This window comes from Lycorma delicatula, chromosome 11, assembly GCF_047948215.1.
Source record: "Lycorma delicatula isolate Av1 chromosome 11, ASM4794821v1, whole genome shotgun sequence".
Lineage (NCBI taxonomy): Eukaryota > Metazoa > Arthropoda > Insecta > Hemiptera > Fulgoridae > Lycorma > Lycorma delicatula.
The window spans coordinates 5,563,108-5,587,334 of NC_134465.1; the positions used below are offsets into that span (position 1 = coordinate 5,563,108).

Here is a 24,227-nt window from a genome sequence, read left to right on the forward strand (position 1 = left end):
CAACTATAAGTCTTAACGTACACTATACTAGTCTTAACAACCGATTCCTCGATCACAGTTGTTTCTTGTATTATATGATGGATTAAAAATGACTTCTTGTAACGGATATAATAATAATTCCAAACGTGCCTTGGATTAGACAAGAACCTTTCGAATGAAAGGCGATGACATTACCACTCCGTTATGTAGGTCGGCACGTTTACTTTGAAAAACGTTAAGGAAATACAGCCATGGACCCTAAGTGCTTTTCCATGTGTTCTATTATAGAGATGAGAAACCCATCTTATACATATTTTTCTGTTCCTTCATGTGCAGTATTTCCTAAAAATTACCGATACTAATTACTTAGTGTTTAGTTTTTCGAAGATAATTCATCTGTTTGTCCAAACAAAACCATCTAAGTTATTGTGGGTAACATGTTGAAGGGATTGTAAAAAGGAAGACATTAGTTTCACCTGTAAATAAAAGGTTTATTGATCTTTAAACATCTGGTGGGATGTATCGAAACCAAAGATTATAATTATTTATCCAAATAACCTTTGTATACATTAGCTCATCTTTTTACGAATAAATATTATCCCCTCTTTACTTCAAACATTAGTAACTACCTTTCCATAAAATCTATATATATATATATATATATATATATTTTAATTTTATTTATAAAACTCCATGTTTAATTTTAGGACAGAAAATCGTTTAAATGAAACTACTGACTGAAATTTACTGCAGATTTCAAATTCATAAAATAAACGATAAGTTAATTAAATAAATTTTTATAAAGTAATAGGTAGTCTAAAAAGTGTTGATCCTTTTGCGCACTACATAGCGATAGAATATTCTGGCAAAAATCGAGGAAGGCGGTATATAAGCAATCACGACATCGCCAATGACCTAAACATCCATCACCAAACAACGTTAAACCACTTTGACAATTACTCGATCGAATTTCTTTCTGCTAATCCTTACTGAAATGTAATGAAATCGAAGCGCTTCTGAAGCAGTTGATCGCGAATGATAAAAACTGGATAACCTACGACAAGTACGTGCAAAAAAGATCGTGGTCGAAGCGAGGACAAACTCCACAGTCTGAGGCAAAGCCCACACTGAGGCCCAGGAAGGTTACGGTGTGCGTTTGGTGGGAACGGAAGGGCATTGTGCGTCACGAGTTGCTACCGCCCAGAACGATAAGCTCAGATCTGTACTGTCGACGATTAGCGCGTCTTCACCTATAAATTTAACAGAAACGGCCTGAACCGGTAAAAAAAAAGGATATCGTATACCGGGTTGACAACGCCAGACCGCATACATCTTTCGCCACGTCAGAGATTGAGAAAACTCGACTTAAAGAGTTTAATGCATCCACTGCAGCCCGTACCTGGCACCGTCAGACTATTTGTTTTAGGCTAATCTTCTCTTCGTAGTAATAAAATACCTATTTGTTAAAAGTGTAAATGTTAGCCGTCATGATAATGTTTTTAGTGAATGGGACTCAATTCTAGTTTTCAATAATTAACTACTTGTAAATTGTTGATTTGGGGGGTTAAATGTGGTAAAAATGATATTATTGCGATTTCCGGCGAAATTTGACGTCAAAAAAAAATTGTGGTTACATAAGACACACAAAAGTATAGTTCCACCAAGTTTCGTCAGAATTAAATTATTTTTTTTGGAAATGAAAAATAAAAAACGAAAAAAAAGTTTTCGCATTTTTCTCGAAAATTTTGAGGTTATATTAAAAAGTGAACTCTACAAAAGTTGTAGATTTTTGCATGATCTACAACTTTTGTATTGAAAAATACTTTTTCAACCCCCTTACCCCTCAAATCACCCCTCCACCCCGGCCGCTCACCCTCTTATTTTTTTTACGTTTATTATACATCCCTTTACCATTTCAACTTATAAAAGTCCGGGTAACAATTTTTTTTTTCTTCAAAAGTAATTTGGTATTTGTTATTTTACTAAATGACGTTTGTCTTCCAACTAATCACCATAACGACCGGGTTATAAGTGAATTATCATGGTAATTAGGACAAACTAAGTTTGGTACAAGATCTAATAAATCCTTATCGAAATATATTTGATTTATTTATTTATTATTTCTATTTTTTTTTTAAGATTATACTGCGTCACAACAGGATGTAATTCCAATTATAACTTGGAATTCGTTCTTGACTATCGCTAGACATTACGGCGACAGTGCCATTAAATTACGTGCAACAAGAACGATCAAAGTACATCAGTAATAATGTGGTTAAAATCTAGTTATAAGCAACTAATCTTCTATTAGGATGTCGACTAGGTCTTTGCAGTATATATAGATCAATTGTAGTAACATCTGATGGACTTACGCTTTGACTTATTCACAAAATGAGTTAGCATCAACGGTTTTATAATTTATCATTTTTTTACGTAAACTTTCAAATTTTAAATTGTTTCTCTTATACAAATAAGATATTTTATATTAATCTAAGAATCATGGAGTAAGGGTGTAAAAAATATATATTCGCTTTCAATATAAAATTAAAAAAACTAACTGAAAATGTTTTTAAGAAAAATTTAACAAAGTGAATCCTACTTTTTTCCCTTTAAACACCCCCAAGACGACCGGTCCTCGCCGTTAAGCAAAACAGTCACCTCGGAATGTCGTGCTAGAAGTCTCTGCCCACCCTAACCGGCACCATTCTAGGAATGCTTTCCCACCGGGATCTCCGCAACTTCACTAGGACACACCGACTTCCTCTTCCGGATAGCCGACATGCCCTTCCGCTAAGGAGCTACCCATCCCGTCCCTATAACAGTTCCAGATCTGCGTTTCGCACATCCTTCACTTCGCGTCCCATTCAAACCTTGAGGGTTCTTTATGCCATCATCGGGGAGTCCCGATCCCCCTACTCTTGAATGTGGGCGGACCACCCTAGACAACAAGACTACCTCCCTGCCCCTGCACGTCACCCCGCTTTGACCTTTTTTTAAATTATAACATTCCGTCACACATACATGAGTGCACTTCACCCTACTTCTCCTACAAGTGGCTGTATTTAAATGAACTTTTCTCAAGATTAAATTCCCTACAAGTTTTATTTTTAAATCTTCCGCATTTATTAGTCATTCAACAAATGAATGACTAACATTAAATCGGATCTTTTTCGGAATTCCCCCCCACCAAAAAAAACACTTAATTTTTTAACCAATCGGCCAAAAATCGATGTATTTTTAATATCCAATAAGAATTAGGTGGGAATATTCATATTTCAAAATAAAAATAAAAATTGATAGTTTTTCGTTTCTCCCCCCACCAAAAAAAAAAAGTTTGTAAGTTTTTCACCTGGAGATAACTGAAAACAGCAAGAAATATTGATATTAACAGTAACCAGGTTGGAGAAATAACCCCATAACCATCTATATTATCATTCTTATAACCATTTATATTTATCTATATTTTAAATATAATCTAACCAGATTTAACCTAGGCTCGCTAACCTTACTAATTAACAGTAATTTTTTGAATATTTAAATAATAAATTCAGCGGGTAGCTCTCCTGGGGAGGGATATCTCGGCATTCCAGAAAGGACGATCGGGATATTCTTATGATCCAGGGAAGGGACTCCGATGAGAGGCCTGTAAGGGCCCTAAGGACGATCGGGATATTCTTATGATCCAGGGGGGGACCCCGATGAGAGGTTTGTAAGGGCCCTAAGCTCGAGAACTGCTTCAACACCACGATAGATGGGCACGATCGAGGCAACTCTTTTTTAGGCAATTACCGGTCGTCCCCATAGTGCTTAAAAAAGGACAAAAAATAATCAGTAATTATTGCAATTATTTATAATTTAAATTATCAAAACATTACTGTTAATTAATTGAGGATAGCGAGCGTAGGTTAAGTTTGGTTAGATTAATAAATTCTGTTAATTATTGCAATTATTTATTATTTAAATAATCAAAATATTACGGTTGATTAGTCAAAGTTAGCGAGCGAAGTTTAAGTTTGGTTAAAAATAAATTCCGTAATTATTACATTTATTATTTCTTTTTTTTGAATTCATCAGTTTTTATCTCCCCCTCTGGAGCCAGACCCGAAATCAAGCATGAACACAGCTCCAGGGGGTGCCATCGCCTCATACTGCCAAGTCGAGAACTGACGTTTCCTCCAGACAGCCGGGACTCGGTCTTTAAAATTAATCGCCTGAGGGCATAACGTAGAGATCCCCCCACCGAGACTCCTGTCTTGACATCATGCCTCCAGTGAGGAACCACAAAGAGATCCCCACCGGGACAACGGTCTTTCTTTACTCCCCTTATCGAAGTTGGATCGGAACATTAAGGAAGTACCTGTCCAATCACCGGCAGTGGGACACCTAAACGGCCCATTCCTCCTGGACAGGAATCTCCCGACCTAGGTCTTTCCCAAAACACAGGAAAAGCACCTCATTATTTGGTCTTGGTCCTGCAACCGTGTCTCCCCCCCTCCCCGAGAATTATAAATTGCACATTTGCCCAACGTTGGGCAATCCTTAAGTAGATGCCCCGCAATCTCGCAATTGATGCAATGTCTATCGGGACCACCACAGGACCCAGCTCGGTACCCAATCCTCAACGTCTATTATTATCTATTAAATAATTATTTACTATTTAAATAATCAAAATACAGAGTGTCCCATATAAAACGCAACCCATCAATCACTCATCTATGAAATTTCAAAAGTCAAGCTTACTCCCCTACTCGTTACTGAAATGGACTCGTCCAACATCTGGACATCGCGGCGACGCAGTAGAACACTACCGATAGTAACAACAATGCGATCATAACGTTCAGTGTATTGCTAGAGACAAGATGGTGTTTTCGCTAGATGAACGTGTTTTCATTGTCGAGTCGTACTTCAGTACGAAATCAGTGGTTGCAGTGCAAGATTTGTTTCGCCATAACTACCCAGACAAGCCGGCTCCTAACAAAACATCAGTATTAAGGTTAGTCGCAAAATTCAGAGAGACCGGTTCTGTTAATAACAACGAACACAAAAGATCTGCGTCAGTGTTGAATACAGATACAGTCGCTGAAATCGAAGACCGATTACTCGCCTTGCCAAATAAATCGATCAGATGTTTGTGTGCTAAAATTAATTTGTCTAAATCGACTGTTCATCGGGCGACCAAACGATTATAATTACGACCTTATCGCATTCAAACGGTTCATCGACTTCTTGAGCCGGACAAAGAAAAACGGCTACAATATTGTCAACGGTTCCGTCGATTTCTGCGTGAGGGAATTAACGTTATGGATTCGTTATTTTTCACAGATGAAGCACGGTTTCATTCGGATGGCTACGTAAACAGCCAAAACAGTAGAATTTGGAGCGCTCAAAATCCACACGTTTATCACGAAAAACAATTACACCCGCAGACGTCGGGCGTGTGGTGCGCGATACCGCGAAAGAAAATAATCGGTCGTATTTTTTCGAGTACACCATTAATGCAGAACGATATCAGGATATTTTATTTCAGTTCACTGCACTCTTGGAAGAGGAAGACAGACAATGTCGGCTACAACATGACGGTGCGACATCGCACTACGCAGGTTCAACTTTGATTTCGTCGAGAAATTCTTTGGTAATCCTGTTATCGGTCGAGGCTTGTGGCCACCAAGATCTCCAGATTTGACTGTGGCGGATTTTTTTCTACCGGGTTACCTCAAAGAAAAAGCCTACAGCAACAAACCACGTACACTTGAACAATTGAAAGGCAATATTGAACAAGCTGTATTAAATATCCAGCAACAGACTTTGAAAAAAGTTGCAAGAAACGCTGTAAAAAGAATTGAAGTTTGTATTTAAGAAGATGGCGGCCACTTACAACATTTACTCCAAATGTAAGGTAATGGATGGTAATAATAAAAATTACATTCACATTTACACATGCCTTTTTATTATTTCAATACCTACCAATATAAGGTTGGGTTGCGTTTTATACGGGAAACCCTGTATTGCTCTTAGTGGAAGTTAGCGCGCCAAGCAAGCGCTACGTTTGGTTGATTATATTTATAATTTGTATCTATAATTATAAGCAATAATGCTTAAATGACCGGTATAAAAGAGCATGTTAGTGTTTTATCAGGTTATTTCTCCAACCTGGTTATTGTTCATATCAATATCTCCTGCTATTTTGAAACATGCATATTCTTCCCGCTTTATTGTTATTGGATATTAAAAATGCATAGATTTTTAGCTTTTTGGTTAAAAAATTAAATGGTTTTTTTTTGGAGGTGGGAAATTCCGAAAAATATCCATTAAATCCTGTAAAACAACTTGTTATATACAATAAAACAAAAAGATCATCGGATTGGCGGTGGGACAGCGATATAGCGATTTATAGAGATGTATCGTAAAGAATAAAAAAAAAACTCATAAAAATACAGTACGAATTGAATCTCATCGTATCCGTGACACCGTATAAGATATACTTTATCACCACTTCGTTGTAACATACCGATACAAATAGTGTTATAAAACTAGAATAGTGGGAGTAAACGACGATATATATATATATAGAAAGAAAGAGATAGAAAGAACGAAGAAATGATATTGCAGACTACGGTGGTCGTCACAGCAATATGTAATAGAATATATATATATATGTACTACAAAAGAATAAAGAATGATACAATCTGAAACGCTGTCAGAAATTGAAAAAAAGGAAGGTTATACTTGTATATATGACAATCGTATAAGAATAAACAATCCGTCTCTGTCGGACCTCCCCCCGCACCGACTAAAAAACAACTCGTCTGCTTCCCACCATTACATAATAACAAAACTTATCAAACCAGTGACACATTCTCTACGCTAACACCACCCACTTTTTCACTTAACCATCCCTTCACCACACACACACAAAACATATAAAAAATAATAATGATTACTAACTTACGTGACAAATATAATAATAGATAGTAATAATTGTCAAATCTATATTATTGCCTAATTTAAAATAAATGGTTTGTGTAACACGAATAACAAAAGCGATTTTTTTTTAATATACCAGCGCACCGTATAATAATCACTTTCAATAGAAGATCGAAAAGAAAATTTTTTTTTATCAAACATTATAATCTATTTTATTATTAGTATTATCAAATACTATTGTTGTAAACTGGAATGTTTTAGTACATACATTTTTTTTTAATCAATAGATTAAAGATATGTGTTCAAAAATTTATATTATTTTATGAAATAAAATAAAAGGGCGTAACCTTACGTAATTTTTAGGTTAATTTATTATTATTATTCTTATCCTCTCATTTTTATATATATATATATATATATATATATATATATTTGTCTTCTGTCATTTAACTGGTTTGATTCAGCTTTCCAAGATTCCCTATATAGTGCTAGTCGTTTCATTTCGGTATACCCCCTACATCCTACATTCCTAACAATTTGTTTTACATATTCCAAACGTTGCCTGCCTGCACAATTTTTTCTTTCTACCCGAACCTATAATATTAAATCGAATATTCCAGGATGCCTTAATATGTGGCTTATAAGTCTGTCTCTACTTTTAGCTATATATTTCCAAATGTATCTTTCTTCATCTATTTGATGCAACACCTCTTCATATGTCGCTTTATGCACCCGTTTGATTTTTAACATTCTCCTATAGCAACGCATTTCAACAACTTCTAATCTTTTATTCTCAGGTACTCCGATCGTCCAAGTTTCACTTCCATATAAAGCGACGCTCAAAAACATATACTTTCAAAAATCTTTTCCTGACATTTAAATTAATTTTTGATGTAAACAAATTATATTTCTGACTGAAGGCTCGTTTCGGCTGTGCTATTCGGCATTTTATGTCGCTCGTGCTTCGTCCATCTTTAGTAATTCTACTTTAAAAATTACAAAATTCTTCTACTTCCATAATCTTTTCTTTTCCTATTTTCACATTCAGTGGTCCATCTTTGTCATTTCTACTGCATTTCATTACTTTCGTTTTGTTCTTGTTTATTTTCATCCGGTATTTGCGTAGGACTTCATCCATGCCATTCATTGATTCTTCTAAATCCTTTTTCCTCTCGGCTAGAATTACTATATCATCAACAAATCGTAGCATCTTTATCTTTTCACCTTGTACTGTTACTCCGAATATAAATTGTTCTTTAACATCACTAACTGCTAGTTCTATATATATATTTCAGCGGTGGGAATAAATTTTAAGAAAAATACTTCTAAAAATATTCTTTCATATATACGTTAAGTTTAACTGATTTGCTTAAATAAAGTTTTTCTAGAAGTAACACCCTCTACAATAATGGTTAAAATAAGAAAAAGAACATTTCAAAAATACTTTACTGCATTTTTGGTCCGGGGTCTATAATTTAAAAAAAAATTAGATATTTCTTGATAGCCGTATATACGAAGTTAAACTTAAAAAATTTTTTGAAAAATATTTAAACTGAAGGGAAATACAGCCAAGAACAAAAAATATATTGCCGGCCTCCGTGGCGCGAGTGGTAGCGTCTCTGCCTTTCATCCGGCGCTCCTGGATTCGAATCCCGATCAGGAATGGTACTTTTCAAACGCTAAAAATTTCAATTTTGGGCTAAATTATCATAGGAGTCGATGTCCGCACATGTCATTTTATAAAAAACACATTCAATTTTTAGAGGATTAATTTAAAAAAAATCTGATTATATAAGCATCGCAAGTAATACAATTGTTTTAATAAAATTTTCTCTAAAATGCCCTTGAAGAAAACTGGTTTTTTCACGGTAACCCTCCACTCCCTTCAAGAATCCTGAAAAAACTTAATATACTCAGTGTTATATATATGTCAAGCAAATCTGAAGAAAATAAGTTGGGTAAATCCTAATATATAGAAGGCCAAAAGTAGTGCGACACATACCTACGCATTTTAGTACGCATATTTTTTTGGTTTCGATGAACTAGTTGGACCCTAAAAAATGAAGATTAGCAAAATACCCAATACTAAATTTTTGACAAGATTAACACAATTTCCCTTATAGTATAGCTATTCTAGTTATACTTTCCGGAAAAGTAAACTAAATATATTAGTTTATAGAATGGATTTTGAAAGTATATGTTTGGAGTGTCGCTTTATATGCGAAACTTGGACGATCGGAGTATCTGAGAAGAAAAGATTAAAAGCTTTTGAAATGTCGTGCTATAGGAGAATGTTAAAAATCAGATGGGTGGATAAAGTGACAGATTAAGAGTTGTTACGGCAAATAGATGAAGAAAGAAGCATTTGGAAAAATATAGTTAAAAGAAGAGGCAGACTTATAGGCCACATATTAAGGCATCCTGGAATAGTCGCTTTAATATTGGAGAGACAGGTAGAAGGAAACAATTGTGTAGGCAGGCCACGTTTGGAATACTTAAAACAAACTGTTAGGAATGTAGGATGTAGGGGTATACCGAAACGAAACGACTAGCACTAGATAGGGAATCTTGGAGAGCTGCATCAAACCAGTCAAATGACTGAAGACAAAAAAAAATGGACCTAACCCTTAACTTATTATAAAAGGTATTTTACATCGATAAAATAATTTAAAGAAAGCTACTTTCATTGTTATAGTTAAACAAAGCAACTAGTCTTTTAACGAAAAAATTGCTTTGAGACGTGTTTAGCTCTACTAATGAACACCGGTTAAGACGGGGTATTGTCATTGTGCTTCCCCCTTATTTCCCTTGTCACTGTGCTCCCTCTCCCTCTTTACAGCCTCACTTCAGAATCTCTACTCCCCTTTCTATACGCTCATAGCTCCAAGAGCCCTTGATCAGCCGGCTATTTAATAGTTTCTATTTAGAAACCTTACACAAAATTGATATCCCGTAACTACGATAGTTGTCTAAAAATATATGTCTTCCTGTGACAACGGATTTTACATAAAGGATGTTTCTTCTCTCGTAAATATATTTCAGTTATTTTTCTTTTTACTAATAAATTTTTAAAATTTATTTCGAATCAAAGTCGCATAAATATTACCGTCGGAAAAGAGTAAATAAACTCACTCGAAATATTATCTATTATTTATTTATTTTATTAAATATTATATTATTTATTTGTTGGATCGATCGTTATAGACGTAATACTACTTATTTTAATTCATAAAATCTAAATTACAATAACTTAGATAGATTTTAATCTAAATAGATTTTAATTTAAATTTGAATACTTACTTCTTGTTTAGTCATATAAATTGGTTTATTTAATATAATCCAAACAGTTGTTTCCCAACAACCTGGATGCGTCGTTGAACCTTCGTATGTCATATAATGTGATGTATCTGGTAATATGCTTGTTAATGATAAATGCTTAATTGGAATTTGTTCGCCTGTAACATAAACAGAGGTAAAAAATTATAAATAAAAATATTTTACTAATTTACAAAGAAAATTATGTTCAAATTGATATGTTTTCTCCATACTCTTGATAAATTATTTTTTAATAATTAACCAGCCGAGCTTAAATATTATTAAGCAATTAATAACTTATGACTTCAGTTTCCTTTAAAATTTCAACTAAACAACATTACTAATTTTATAAATGCACGAGTTAGACAGCTTGTTTAAGATATTTTTAAAAATGTGTATTTAAGTAAGTTATGAAATTATTGTGATTTAATATATTAATTAATTAAATTCAATGTAAATTTAAAGGAAAATAAAGGAAGTGTAAATTATTCATAATTTATTTATCCGGCAATTACTTAGTGTATGCAATTACCACAAACAACGTATTACTCCACGGCTGGAACGGCTGTACATTAATATACTGATTTAGTTAACACATCTTAATTAACATGTTTTAATTTATAGATCTAAAAATTTATACTGAAAAACAAATTTAGACGGTGGAGTATAATTAATGGCACTATTTTCAAGATCATTGAATTGACGCTGAGTAATTACCGACAACTGCATTTAACTGATATTATTTACAATCTAAAGTTCAAATCCTAGTAAAGCCAGTAACTTATATACAACCCGCCGATTGGTCTAGCGGTGAACGCGTCTTCCCAAATCAGCTGATTTGGAAGTCAAGTCCTGCGTTTAAGTCCTAGTAAAGTCAGTTATTTTTAACACGGATTTCAATACTAGATCGTGAATACCCGGTGTTCTTTGGTGGTTGGGTTTTTAAATTAACCATACATTTCAGGAACGGTCGGCCTGAAACTGTACAAGACTACACTTCATTTACATTCATACATATCATCCTCTGAAGTAATACCTTACGGTAGTTCCGGAGGCTAAACAGAAAAAAGAGGCGTCTGCTGAAATGTATCTAAAAAAAAATAAAAAAAATTGAGAAACTACATAATAAATAATCATGTTGCTTCAATAAAGTGTTAATTATGAATTCAATTTTTTTTTTTGTATTCAAAAAATGAGCTTTACGATGGGTAGTGACTTTTGGCTCATCGGTGTATATATGTATATATTTAAATAGGATGATTTCCGTTTAAAATATTTTAACTTACTTATAATAATTTAAGATTTTAATATAATTGTTTTTCTATATTTGTTTGAATTGGTTTTTCATTAAAATTTGTTCAGACATTCAGTAAAACAAACAGATAAAATGAAGGGAATAAATGGTTAATTTACTTCAGTTATGTATTTTTTATTGCGCTAGAAAAGTATAATTAAAAAATAATAATAATAAAAATAAAACACGTATGTACAGAGGGAAAGCGAAAGTTCAATTACGATATATAGGCTCGTAATACACTCGTATATTTATATTTAACGCGATACATTTATAATAGTGAACCCATTGATGGATTATGACGTATTACTTTGGCTCTCATCACATGTATACGTCGTGATGATTTATTGAAAATATTTTAAAGCGAAAAATATGTAGCATTGGATTACACTACACAGAAGTATTAATAAAAACAGATATTAAACAGTTATTCAAGTAATTTACTCAATTAAATCGTATTTGAAGTCATTATTTATCATAAAAAAAGAAGAAAACAATAATAATATACGAGATATTTCCTTCACTCCTTACCCAATATTGGTAACTGCAGTATGGGTAATATTCGATACTGGAATAGCTGAAAGTTTACCGCCGTTGGTTTTCCGATAACTTATTTTTAAAACATTATTCCGTATAATTTTGTATATTTAAAATGATTTTCGATCCGCTGACTGTAAATAACATCATAAATAAAATGCTCAGGAACGAGCGACGGTTCAATATGATATCGAAACTCATAATAACGGTACTTATGAGACTGGGAAGCGAAGGTGTGATGAAAAGGTTGCTCTCTGTGGAACCGTCGTTCATCCGCGGTAGCTCGGATGGGAGACGGCGATGAAGCACGGGGACCTCTGAACCCCCCCCCCCACAAGCGATTAAGATCGAGTCCCGATGGGAGTGTCCTTTCTCGAGGCAGCTCTCGCTTGAGGCAAGACGCTAAAAGATCGAGTCCAGGCTACTGGGTCGTGGCGACTGGGAACTGAATAGCCGGGCCTGGCATTGCTCTTTCCTGGTGATTAGAGGTAAAGGAACTTTCCACAGCCGCGTTTATACTTAAATGCAGGTCCGGCTCTGGAGGGTAGGGAAAAAGTATGATTTTCGAACGAACGAGTAAAATACTAATGTTTTAAATCGCTCTTTCGACAATTAATTTGTTTGTTCATAGTTTTTGACATAATTAAAACTATATATTCCAAATTTTAGTTAAAAATAAATGGTTCAAAAACGAAATAAATTTGGTTGAAAAAAAATTTTAAACATATACTTTCAAAAAGATGTAAACTTCGTAAGATTTAATAAAAATTCATATGCTTTTGTTTTTTAGACAAAAGGAATTTAATAATCTTAGAGAATAATTTTTCTCATTTTCCTGAGAGTTATTTGCAGTTATTTTTTTATTTACAAGCAAATGTAAACACGACTTTAATACATACGTACCTTTGATATTTTGCAAAGTATCACGAAAAAATGGGAATTTATCATTTTGTTTACGTTGCTTTAAGGTATCTTTATGTTTCATACAGAAATAAAACATTTCAATTTTTGTGTATATGTTCAGAAAGAACGGTTAAAAAATTAAATAATCAGCTAGATGACGTTAAATAACAATACTATGAGTTACTTACTTCATATTATACTGCGTGTATAAAAAAAATGACCTGAATTGAAAATCATTCCTCTATGCAACCGGGCATGCCAGTGAATAAAATTTACATTATTTGAAAGTGCGACTCCTTGAGATTCATAAACCGTACGCCATATTGTAATGCTAGCGCTCAAATAAACGCTAATCGGATTCCTAAAACAAAATAATGGTCTACACAAGAGAAGTCATTTTTGTGTTCCGCAATTTAGACGAAGTCGTTACCAAGTGTTTGTTTTAGTGTTGTTGAGGTGTTCGTGTTTTTGTTTAGCGTTGTTTGAACTCACTTATACGTATTCGGGTAGATAGTTCAGTTCCTTCGTTGTGGTTACAGTTTAGTCTATTCGGTCTTGTTTAAGGCTTGGTTGATGTATTTTTTTTTTGAGTTCTCCGTGGGTAGTAATACACCAACGGCAATGTCGCTCAAGATAATTCTTGTCTTGAGATGTTGCAGGACTGGATTTTTCACAATTAAATGAAGACTCTGAAGAGTTCATTTTTCTGCAAGATGGGGCTCCGCCACATCGGCACATCCCAACCCCGTAGGGGAAGATACCCACCTTATGACGCTTCCGGTCGCCACACCACACTCCCCCCCCCCCCGTTCATAGCCATAATGGGTTTTTATCAGAGTTGTCTTTCGCCCTGTGATTTTTTACATCTCATAGTAATAAGCCTGGTCTCATTAGGATGTCACCGATGTAAATACCTCGGTAAACATTTACATCGGTGATTTATGAACTCAGATTTTGCCTTCATTGTAGACCTCGTCCGGACATCTTGAATGTCCTACATCGTTTCCCTCTTAACTAGCTAACCGAGTTTGCGGAAGCACGAACTCCGTGCCTAATTCTACTTTTAATGAGCCAATTTTTAGTAAATGTTTCGAGATTTGAGGCAAATTTAAAAACATACTACCAAAAATGTTGTTCGCAACAACGAAATTTAGTCCTAATTCCTTTAATGAACACAACTTTAGTTCATACCCTAGACTTAGTTTTGGTCTCCGGTATGGACTTCGGTCTGGTCTACAATGGAGAGGCGGACAGACCTCCTACTCCCAATCAGCTCCATCGCAGAGTTCCGCGTGACATTTACTTCATTTCAACCATCGTCGAGATACCGCTACACCTCACGGCTGCATGGGATCCATGCCCTCGGCAGTGCAGTCGCCGTTCCGCCGACAGATAAGCAGTCAGAATCACCACAAGTTTAATCTAACCCTGGTTCGCCATATCGGCACAACCGAATTCGTCGGTTTCTAAATGAAACATCATTTAAACGCTGGATAGGATATACGAGAGTCCAAAACTTGGTATTACACTTTTATAGTATTACACTCCCAAGTATTATACCTCGTTACTTTTTCTTGTGAGGATACGCGAAAAAACGTGTTTGTGTTCTGCCATTACCTGATAATAAGGATGAACTGAAAAAATATCATCACAGTTTTAGTAACTTCTGTAACAGAAGACCCCCGTTGCTCTTATTTTTTGTCTGTCTGTAACAGAAGTGACTGTCTGAATTCTTCCGCATCGCAAGAAAATTTAGCCATCGTATTGATGGTTCACGCAACAGATGAAAAGCATAAAGAACATTTATAACTTGATAAATGGAATGTTAAACATTTTTGAATAATATGTAATTTGACTTATAACACCACATTTTTATTATGAAGTGTACACCTCGAAATCGGGACATTCTTTTTTATACAATCTGTATAAGGCTTAGGTATGCAATATGCTTGATTTTCCAGTGTAGAAATAGTCTATATTGAACCGCAACCTATACACGGTGGTCGCCTCTTCGGGACCACCGTTAGCCTATTGTTTCAGAGGATGAAATGAAACGGTAACTTTTTAGCCTGTGAAAATGCCATGCCTGACCGGGATTCGAACCGGGACTTCCGGATGAAAGATCAAGACGCTACCACTCGCGCCACGGAGGCCGGCGCAACCTTTACACTTAGCGCGGACTATATACATGAGAATCTGGTTCAACGAATTTTGTTTCTTCGTTCTTCTAAAGTTACTTCGTTAACTAAATTCTCTTTTGTTTTCCCGAATGTAGATACTAGCGATTGAAGTTCATAAACGAACCTGATGTTTCATCAAGTAAGATTAATTTTTGTTTGGTTCACCGAAAATTTTTATCGGATGCTCAGCGTTCGCCTTGTATCGGAAACGAACCGTAGTTCGTCACTGGTCAGTCGCTTCTGACCAGTGACGAACAAGAATCCATAATCTTTTCTCCTCCTATTTTCACATTCAGTGGTCCATCTTTGTTATTTCTACTACATTCCATTACTTTTGTTTTGTTCTTGTTTGAGGCCATGTATCTAATGTAAATTGTATCTACTAGAAGTCTTTAGCTTGTTAATCTCTCAATATCCTGATCGAACTGGGAACACGCGACAATTGAGTATATACATATAGAAAATTACGGACATGTGCCATTATATCTATCGGATAGACATTTTTGGCATTTACGTAAGCTTTTATCTAACTTTTTGCTAAGCAAGAGCTTCGGAATTAAATTATCAAACAAACCCAACTTAAATATTTTTTAATTTAATAGGTAGGCCTAGATAAAACATTTTTTTTTCATTTATAAATTTAAAATTTTATTAAAATTAAGAAAACATTATGCATGGTTTCATAAAACATAAAAACAAAAAAAAATTATGCTACGGAATATTTTAATCTGACTAAATGCTTTTAAAAACATGTTACTTAGTCTCTTAAAAAAACAAACTCTTGAAGTTTATCGGTTCGAATTCCAATAAGATATGACATCTTTCTTGTCACATACTACAATTTCACAAAAAAGTTTCATTTTAAAGATTAATCTCGGGAAAAGCATTCCGTTTTAAAAATTACACAAAAATACTTTCAGTTGTAATCCTTGAGAACTACGTCTCATAAAAAATTTCAAAAAAACATTTTAAAGGGTACAATCATGAAAAATTACTATAATTTCAAATTTGGAATAATCTCATTTTAGTCTGAAAAAATAATCTTGATTAAATTTCGTTTAATAAAATTTTTATATTTTTAATAATTTTTTTTTATAAAATGAATAAACATTTTTTGTGTTATAAAAGTAGCACATTTTGTATTAAAAAAGGAAAAAAGTGCTGATAAATGTTAGAAAATGAAGGTAAAGTAGAATAGACAAAATAAGCAATAATATACCAAGCTCTTAAGTACGGTTTGTATGGAAGGGATAAAGGGAAAATTGTGACGGCAACGGTGGCAGAACTGGTCACCGGAGTCCATATCCCAGTTGATATATGTTTCTCCACCCGTTGGGGATATATCTTTCCACGACTGCTCGGGATTTATTTGTGGATCTCAAAGACGAATGCGTATTCACATATACTCGTACGTAACAAGTGTATACTACCGGTACTCTATCACAAGTATACACCTCGTGAAATATGCTTGTATTTATCTAAGGTATATACATATTGATATCCTTCTGCGTATGTGTGAAAGAATGTAGGAGAATATAGAAGGAGTTATGGCAAGAAAAGGGGAAAAAAGGAAAAAAGAAATTGTACAAAGTGTACGGGTAAAAATATATAGGAACGCTTGGTTGGTGGTTTCTTTCAGCTCAACTCTAACACCCGTATTTTAATTCAAGAAATATATTTACTGTCGCCTATGTTTATAAATGATTCACTACTCGGTATATTTTTCCAACAAAAAAAAAACCCGAGAAGTAATATTACATAATGTATTACAAAACAGGATTTCGAATACCTTCGTAATTCATAATATACATATATTTTTTGGAAAACTAACAAAGAAAACAAATTTTATAAAAAAATAAACCGACGAATGAAAATATTATGAAATGACGGTGAAAACTAAATACATCCCTTAAAATAACGTGCAAATTATATATATTCTGCTCAATTAACAGCAATATTTCAAAAATGGTCACTAAAAATGGAAACACCAGCTGTTGTACAATAACTAACCGGGGTTACATGCAGTAGAGAGACAGTTTTACCTCTCTCTTTGTCGCCTTCCCTCTCTCACCCGCTACGTACATATATGTTATTTTTTGTTTTATTTTTCCAACAGTTTTAAAATAAAAGTAAAATATAATAAAGAATCTTTATTTTAAAAATCGCTATATAATGCAAATTATACCGGTAGGTAAAAGTCAGTTTCCTTCCCTCGAGAAGAGTTTTTTATTATTATATATTTAACATAGATCAAAGATATTATCATACTTCAATCCTTATACGTTGTTTAACAACTAGATTACAAATTTATCCTTTAAAATTTATTAAAAAAAAAACTGACAACACAATATTAGGATTTCCCGCCACGCGGCTTCCTTGTGATGCACGTTTTACATACACAACTTAATTTAAAATCTTTATCGTTTTATTTAAATGTAATATTTCTTATTTCATTCAATTATTTAACTAAAGCGCTCGCACATACCGTATTTCATTCGCGCAGGAATGGCGGTACTATTGACCACTTTAAATATTATTCAGTTATTTAATTCTACCGCTAACCTGTGACGTTACAACATAGTAGTCGACTACAGAAACCCACCGGGTTGGTCTAGTGATGAACGCATCTTCCCAAATCAGCCGATTTGGAAGTCGAGAGTTCCAGCGTTCAAGTCCTAGTAAAGACGGTTACTTCTATAAGGATTTGAATACTAGATGGTAGATACCGGTGTTCTTTCGTGGTCGGGTTTCAATTAACTACACATCTAAGGAATGGTCGACCTGAGACTGTACAAGACTACACTTCATTGACATTCATATTCTGAAGTAATACCTTACAGTGGTTCCGGAAGATAAACAGAGAAAAAAAAGACGCTGCTGTAGCTGTACGTCAGTGTTATACTACCGCTCCTTGTGGTGACAGGTGGTACTAATGACACTACACTCGCTTAGCCGCTAGTTTATTTAAAGCATTTTTTTGGATGTGGGTGCCATTTTTAAAAATAAACGTTTTCGGATATATTATTTCTTAATCTATGTATATAAAAATGAATGTTTGTCTGTCTGTATATCTCTTATGCCTTCCTAAACCGTTCATCCTATATCGATGAAATTTTGGGGAACGGTTGGACGCATGCCAAGGAAGGTTTCTGAATTTGTTTGGACCCGCTAGGTGGCGCTGGGGTAGAGATATTTCGAAAAATTGTATTTACTGTCCGATTTGTCTCATATTCAGAATACATGTTACTTACATGGAAAGAATTATATCTGCAAAAATGAACCCGATAGATGGCGCTGGGGTTGAGATATTTAGAAAAATTATATTTATGAACCGATTTGGTTCATGTTCAGAACATGAATACTAGTTACGTGAAAAGAAATATTTTTGCAAAAAATATACCCGCTAGGTGGGCCGGTGTCGAGATATTTACAAATTATTATTATTATTTAATTATTATTAATATTATTATTAACAAATACGCAAACAGATATATATAAGAATACAGATATTATAAGAGCATCCCATTGCACTCCCAAAACAGCTCCCCCAGGGGGCGCCCCGTTTGTTACCAGTTGATGGTGATGATTGATCTAGCCTCGCACGAGGTGTTCGCAAGACCTCACCACACTAGCCTCACACGCAGTCCCCACGGGAAGCACATTATTGTTAACCGAATTTTTTAAAAATTTATTTAATATTATTTTAAGTAATTTAATTCTATTATTTTTTGTAATATTATTCATTAGATTGATTCGAATCATTCAGTTCAAACCCAGATAACAGTGATAGAGGCTCACAGTTCACAGTTCATTATTCAATTCATTAAAGTTTATGCTTCAACCGGAAAATTTCTACTACCACACATATTATATATATATATATATATATATATATAGATCCTAAGACACTCCCGGTAATTTAAGATGTTCCCGGTAATGTAAGGTTACCATCGCGGGGTCAAATATCCAAATCGGTTCAGCCGTTAAGCTGCTACGGTGGGACAAACATATACACACATGCACCCGAAATACATTACATTCCTTTTTTTAGTAGGTGTGTCTTTTTTTAGTAGGTGTAATAGCGTCGGCTATAACCAATACAAGACGTTTTTGTAAGAAATCTCCTAAAAAAAAAGACTACAAGTTTTTACAAAAAAGTATCCGATTTCCTGAATCGGTAAATAAGATCTCAATTTATATCCCTAATCTTTAAAGAATTCAGTAGGCTTTTCCGATCAATTTTCCTCCAAAACTGGAACTATAAAAATTTCTGAAAAGTAAAGGCTACACAAAAAAAGTCGGCTGAAATTTGGGTGAAGTCCTACATACGAGAAAAATTAATTGGAACACAAAAGTATGTAATTAAAAAATATCGTAAAAAAAATACATTTGAATTTTAAAGTAAAATTTTGAGGTACGTGGGTCGCACGTACCTCGGAAGTATTCGTACAAAATTTTATACAACTCTCTTAATCCCCGTCTGAAAATATGAAACAAAAAGAGATCTAAGGAAAGGTAGTAAAACCATTATCCACCCCTGAATTCAATATTCTAAATAAAAAATGATGTAGAGAATTATTTAATCGATACAAGAATCTGGCTTTGAAAATGACACAATAAAAAAAGGGTTTTACCACCAAATCTTAATTGGGGTTTCAATAAAATCAAACGAAATCAGAAATCATCTTAGCTACCAAAAAATTAAATTACGTGAAAACTTTTACCCATTCTTAGAGTAAGATTTTGATGTACGGAATCCATAAGATTTTCTTACCCTCTTGACCACGACTTGACATAAATTAAACAGCCCCGTATACAAAACTGAACGTGTCAAATTTTATCCAAATCAATACAACCAATCCGGGGATATTAAACAAAAAAACAATCGCACGGAATTTTTCAATGTTAAATTTCTTTTTTTTGAATAGAAGGGTTTACAAAACGTGTCGAGATCTACATAAACTTCGACAAGCTTTTACCTACTTGGTATATTATTCAAGTATAATTGTATAACCAGGAAAATAAAAGATAAAAATCTGATGTGGACACCACATGACTTCCTTGTACGCCTACTAAATTATGTATACACATTTTTTTAAAATGAAAAAATACATAAAATTTTATTTCATCAATAATTTCTGATTTTTTTTAAATTGATTTTATTGAATTATTATTTATTGTGAAAGTTTTTTTACAATCAGAAGGTAATAATTATTAATAAATCAATGTATTTAAATCACAAAAAAAAGTTAAAATAAACGGAGATAAAGTCTGATTCGAACCGATATGCTTCCCCTGTAAGATCGAAATATTTCATTAATTAAAGTTTTATTTGGCTATAACTCTGGAATCAATGAAAATAAGTACCACTTATGATATATCGTTGAAAAGCTCTCAATGAAGGTTTACTGCAGTTAAAAAAAGTCCAAAATCCAATTTTTTTTGACTTTGGGATTTTTTTTGACACTTATAGTCCACTCGATTGCAATCAAAAGTGGAGGTGCATAACTAGATGTTACAACAGCCCAAAATCAAAATTTCAATTTCCTACGGATAATCGTTTTTGAGTTATGCGAGATACATATGTACGTATAGATGTCACGCCGAAACTAGTCAAAATGGATTCAGGGATGTTCAAAATGGACATTTCCGTTGAAATCTGAAAACTGAAATTTTTCATGATCACAATACTTCCTTTACTTCGTACAAGGAAGTAAAAATCAAGGTTTGTACTCTAGCAGGACAGAATTGTACATTTAAAAACAAATGTTTTAAGAAATTTATGTAATACTATCAACAAACATTTTACTGACTTTTCTTCGAAAAGCATGGTGTTACTTTCGGTCGCATGATGAAGTTGGTGGATGAAAATGAATTTTCTTTACGTTTTGAAGTATGAGGAATACAAAAATACCATTCACTTAAACTGCGGTTTCGTTATATGTATGTACAGGATGTCCCATATAAAACGCAACCCAACCTTATAATGGTAGGTATTGAAATGATAAAAAGGCATGTGTAAATGTAAATGTAATTTTTATTATTACGATCCATTACCTTACATATAGAGTAAATGTTAGAAGTGGCCGCCATCTTCTTGAATACAAGCTTCAATTCTTTTTACAGCGTTTCTTACAACTTTTTTCAAAGTTTGTGCCTGTATATTTAATACAGCTTTTCCAATATTGATTTTCAATTGTTCAAGTGTTCGTGGTTTGTTGCTGTAGGCTTTATCTTTGAGGTAATCTCCTAGAAAAAAATCCGCCGCAGTCAAATCTGGAGATCTTGGTGGCCACAAGCCTCGACCGATAACACGATTACCAAAGAATTCCTCGACGAAATCAGAAGTTGAACCTGCGTAGTGCGATTTCGCACCGTCATGTTGTAACCAGCAGTGTATGTCTTCCTCTTCCAAGAGTGCAATGACTAAAATAAAATATCCTGATATCGTTCTGCATTAATGGCGTACTCGAAAAAAATAGGACCGATTATTTTCTTCCGCGATATCGCGCACCACACGCCCGACTTCTGCGGGTGTAAAAACACGTTTATCACGAAAAACAATTGTTTTTCGTGATAAACGTGGGGATTTTCAACAATCCAGTTTCTACTGTTTTGGCTGTTTACGTAGCCATCCGAATGAAACCGTGCTTTATCTGTGAAAAATAACGAATCCATAACGTTAATTCCCTCGCGCAGAAATCGACGGAACCGTTGACAATATTGTAGCCGTTTTTCTTTGTCGGGCTCAAGAAGTCGATGAACCGTTTGAATGCGATAAGGTCGTAATTGTAATCGTTTGGTCGCCCGATGAACAGTCGATTTAGACAAATTAATTTTAGCACACAAACATCTGATCGATTTATTTGGGAAGGCGAGTAATCGGTCTTCGATTTCAGCGACTGTATCTGTATTCAACACTGACGTAGATCTTTTGTGTTCCTTGTTATTAATAGAACCGGTCTCTCTAAATTTTGCGACTAACCTTCATACTGATGTTTTGTTAGGAGCTGGTTTATCTGGGTACTTATGGCGAAACAAATCTTGCACTGCAACCACTGATTTCGTACTGAAGTATGACTCGACAATGAAAACACGTTCATCTAGCGAAAACACCATCTTGTCGCTAGGAATACACTGAACGTTATGATTGCATTGTTGTTACAATCGGTAGTGTTCTACTGCGTCACCGCGATGTCCAGATGTTGGACGAGTCCATTTCAGTAACGAGTAGGGGAGTAAGCTTGACTTTTGAAATTTCATGGATGAGTGATTGATGGGTTGCGTTTTATATGGGACATTCTGTACATATATATGTGTGTTTGTGTTTGTGCTCAAAAATTTCGATAACTACCAGTTCAATTTCATTTAAATTTAGATATGCTGTAGTAGTCTATCTGCAGTTGTACATGTTAAAATTTGATGAAGGCTGGTGGAATTGTCCTTGAGTTATGCTCAATTTAAGGTCGAAACAATTTGAGCTAGGAAAATCAGTAGCGTGGTTCATTATAATGCTGCAAATTGGAAAGTTGACGATTTTTTTATCTGCCGTATTTATTGTAAATAATATTTAAAAAAATATATATATTAAAACTAAATTAAATTAACTAAAATCGATCTTCTTGCGCAAAATTGCGTACATATTTTTTTATATGCTTTACTTTACGTAAATCAATTTATCGTAAATAACATTAGGTCTATATCTAAAAACTTTATTTTTTATTAGAATAAATAGGCATATTAAAATTATACAAAATAAATACGAGTATTTAAAGACCGTTTTTTAAGTATATATTTTTAGGCTAGTTTTAAAATTTATTTTAACTTTTATGTTCCATCTAAATACCCGGAATCGATTCAATAACAGAATTTCCAAATTTTTTTCCAGGCTAGAAAAAAATTGTTTTGTACTGAAAAAATCTTACTCGTTTGAATAAACGATTAAAATTAGAATGGCTAGATTAAAAGAAATAACGCATTGCATATATTTATCAGTAAATATTAATTAAAGTATATAATAAATCAGAACAGTTAATAAAACGTACATGTAATCTATTAATATATATTTTCAAAACAAATGGAAATAATATTCTACGCTGTAAATAAAAAGAAATATAGCTAAAATATAATAACTCAAAAAGTTAAAAAAGAAAACATTTTAAAATTGTTACAACTTCTTCGAGGTGTAGTATTTCAAAAGAAATAAAACATTCTCAGCTACACTATAAATTTTCATTTAGTCTCGTGCATCTTACCTTAGCTAACCTTACGTAACCAATCCCCTACTCTAGAATTCAATTTCCTTTTTCAGGAAATTTATTTTATTTATTTACTTTTAAAATATTAATCATTTTTATCATGCAATATATATATATATCCCTTAATCAATACGTATAATAATTTACTCATACAAATATATATATATATTTATACATTCATTTTTCATATTAAAACGACTGGGGTGAAAACCTATTTCCAGTCATTGTGGGCATTCTACTGGAGGGATCGGTATGATTTCTTTTTATTCTCCCCTGAATGACCAACAAATATGCCATCGACCTTCATCGGACCCGAATTTTAAGTTTCCTCCGAAAAATCTTAAAGAAAATCCTCATTTATTTCTTAATTGAAGAACTTTCCGAAGTTATTACTCACAGAAAAATCACTTTGAATGTCCGTCGATGCTTAATGACATATCTGCAGGCCATTCCGAGCAAAAAAAAAAAAAAAAAATCAGTCCATCATGTACAGTAGAACGGACTGAAAATAGGTTTTGAGTAGAACTTTCCCTGTAGTAGGAAAGGAAATCGAAAAACAAGGGGGTTGGAGGGAGACACGTTCTAAATGGAATATGTTTCTAGCCGATTTTTTTAAATATCACTTTGTTATAAGGCTATGGAGCAGCACGGGTCCACTAGGTGTTTAACCGGAATAGGTTTTTACTCGATCTTTTTAAATATATAATTACTTTGTAGTAATATCGGTGCAGACCAAAATGAGGTCAATAATTTTATAACTGAATTTTTTTCATTATTAAGCAAAAAAGACCGTTTTTCAAAAGAGAAAATTTTGAATATCTAACTTTATTTGATATC

At 33.7% G+C, this 24,227-nt stretch overlaps 1 protein-coding gene across 1 annotated transcript in view; it reads right to left on the reverse strand.

Annotated features, from left to right (window-relative positions):
- Positions 1-24,227, reverse strand: part of CARPA (Carbonic anhydrase-related protein A) — a 483,368-nt gene that overhangs the window by 36,701 nt on the left and 422,440 nt on the right. Inside the window, exon 7 of the mRNA XM_075378891.1 lies at positions 10,204-10,358. Within this exon, the coding sequence (XP_075235006.1) occupies positions 10,204-10,358 (155 nt within the window). The remainder of the gene's footprint in view (positions 1-10,203; positions 10,359-24,227) is intronic.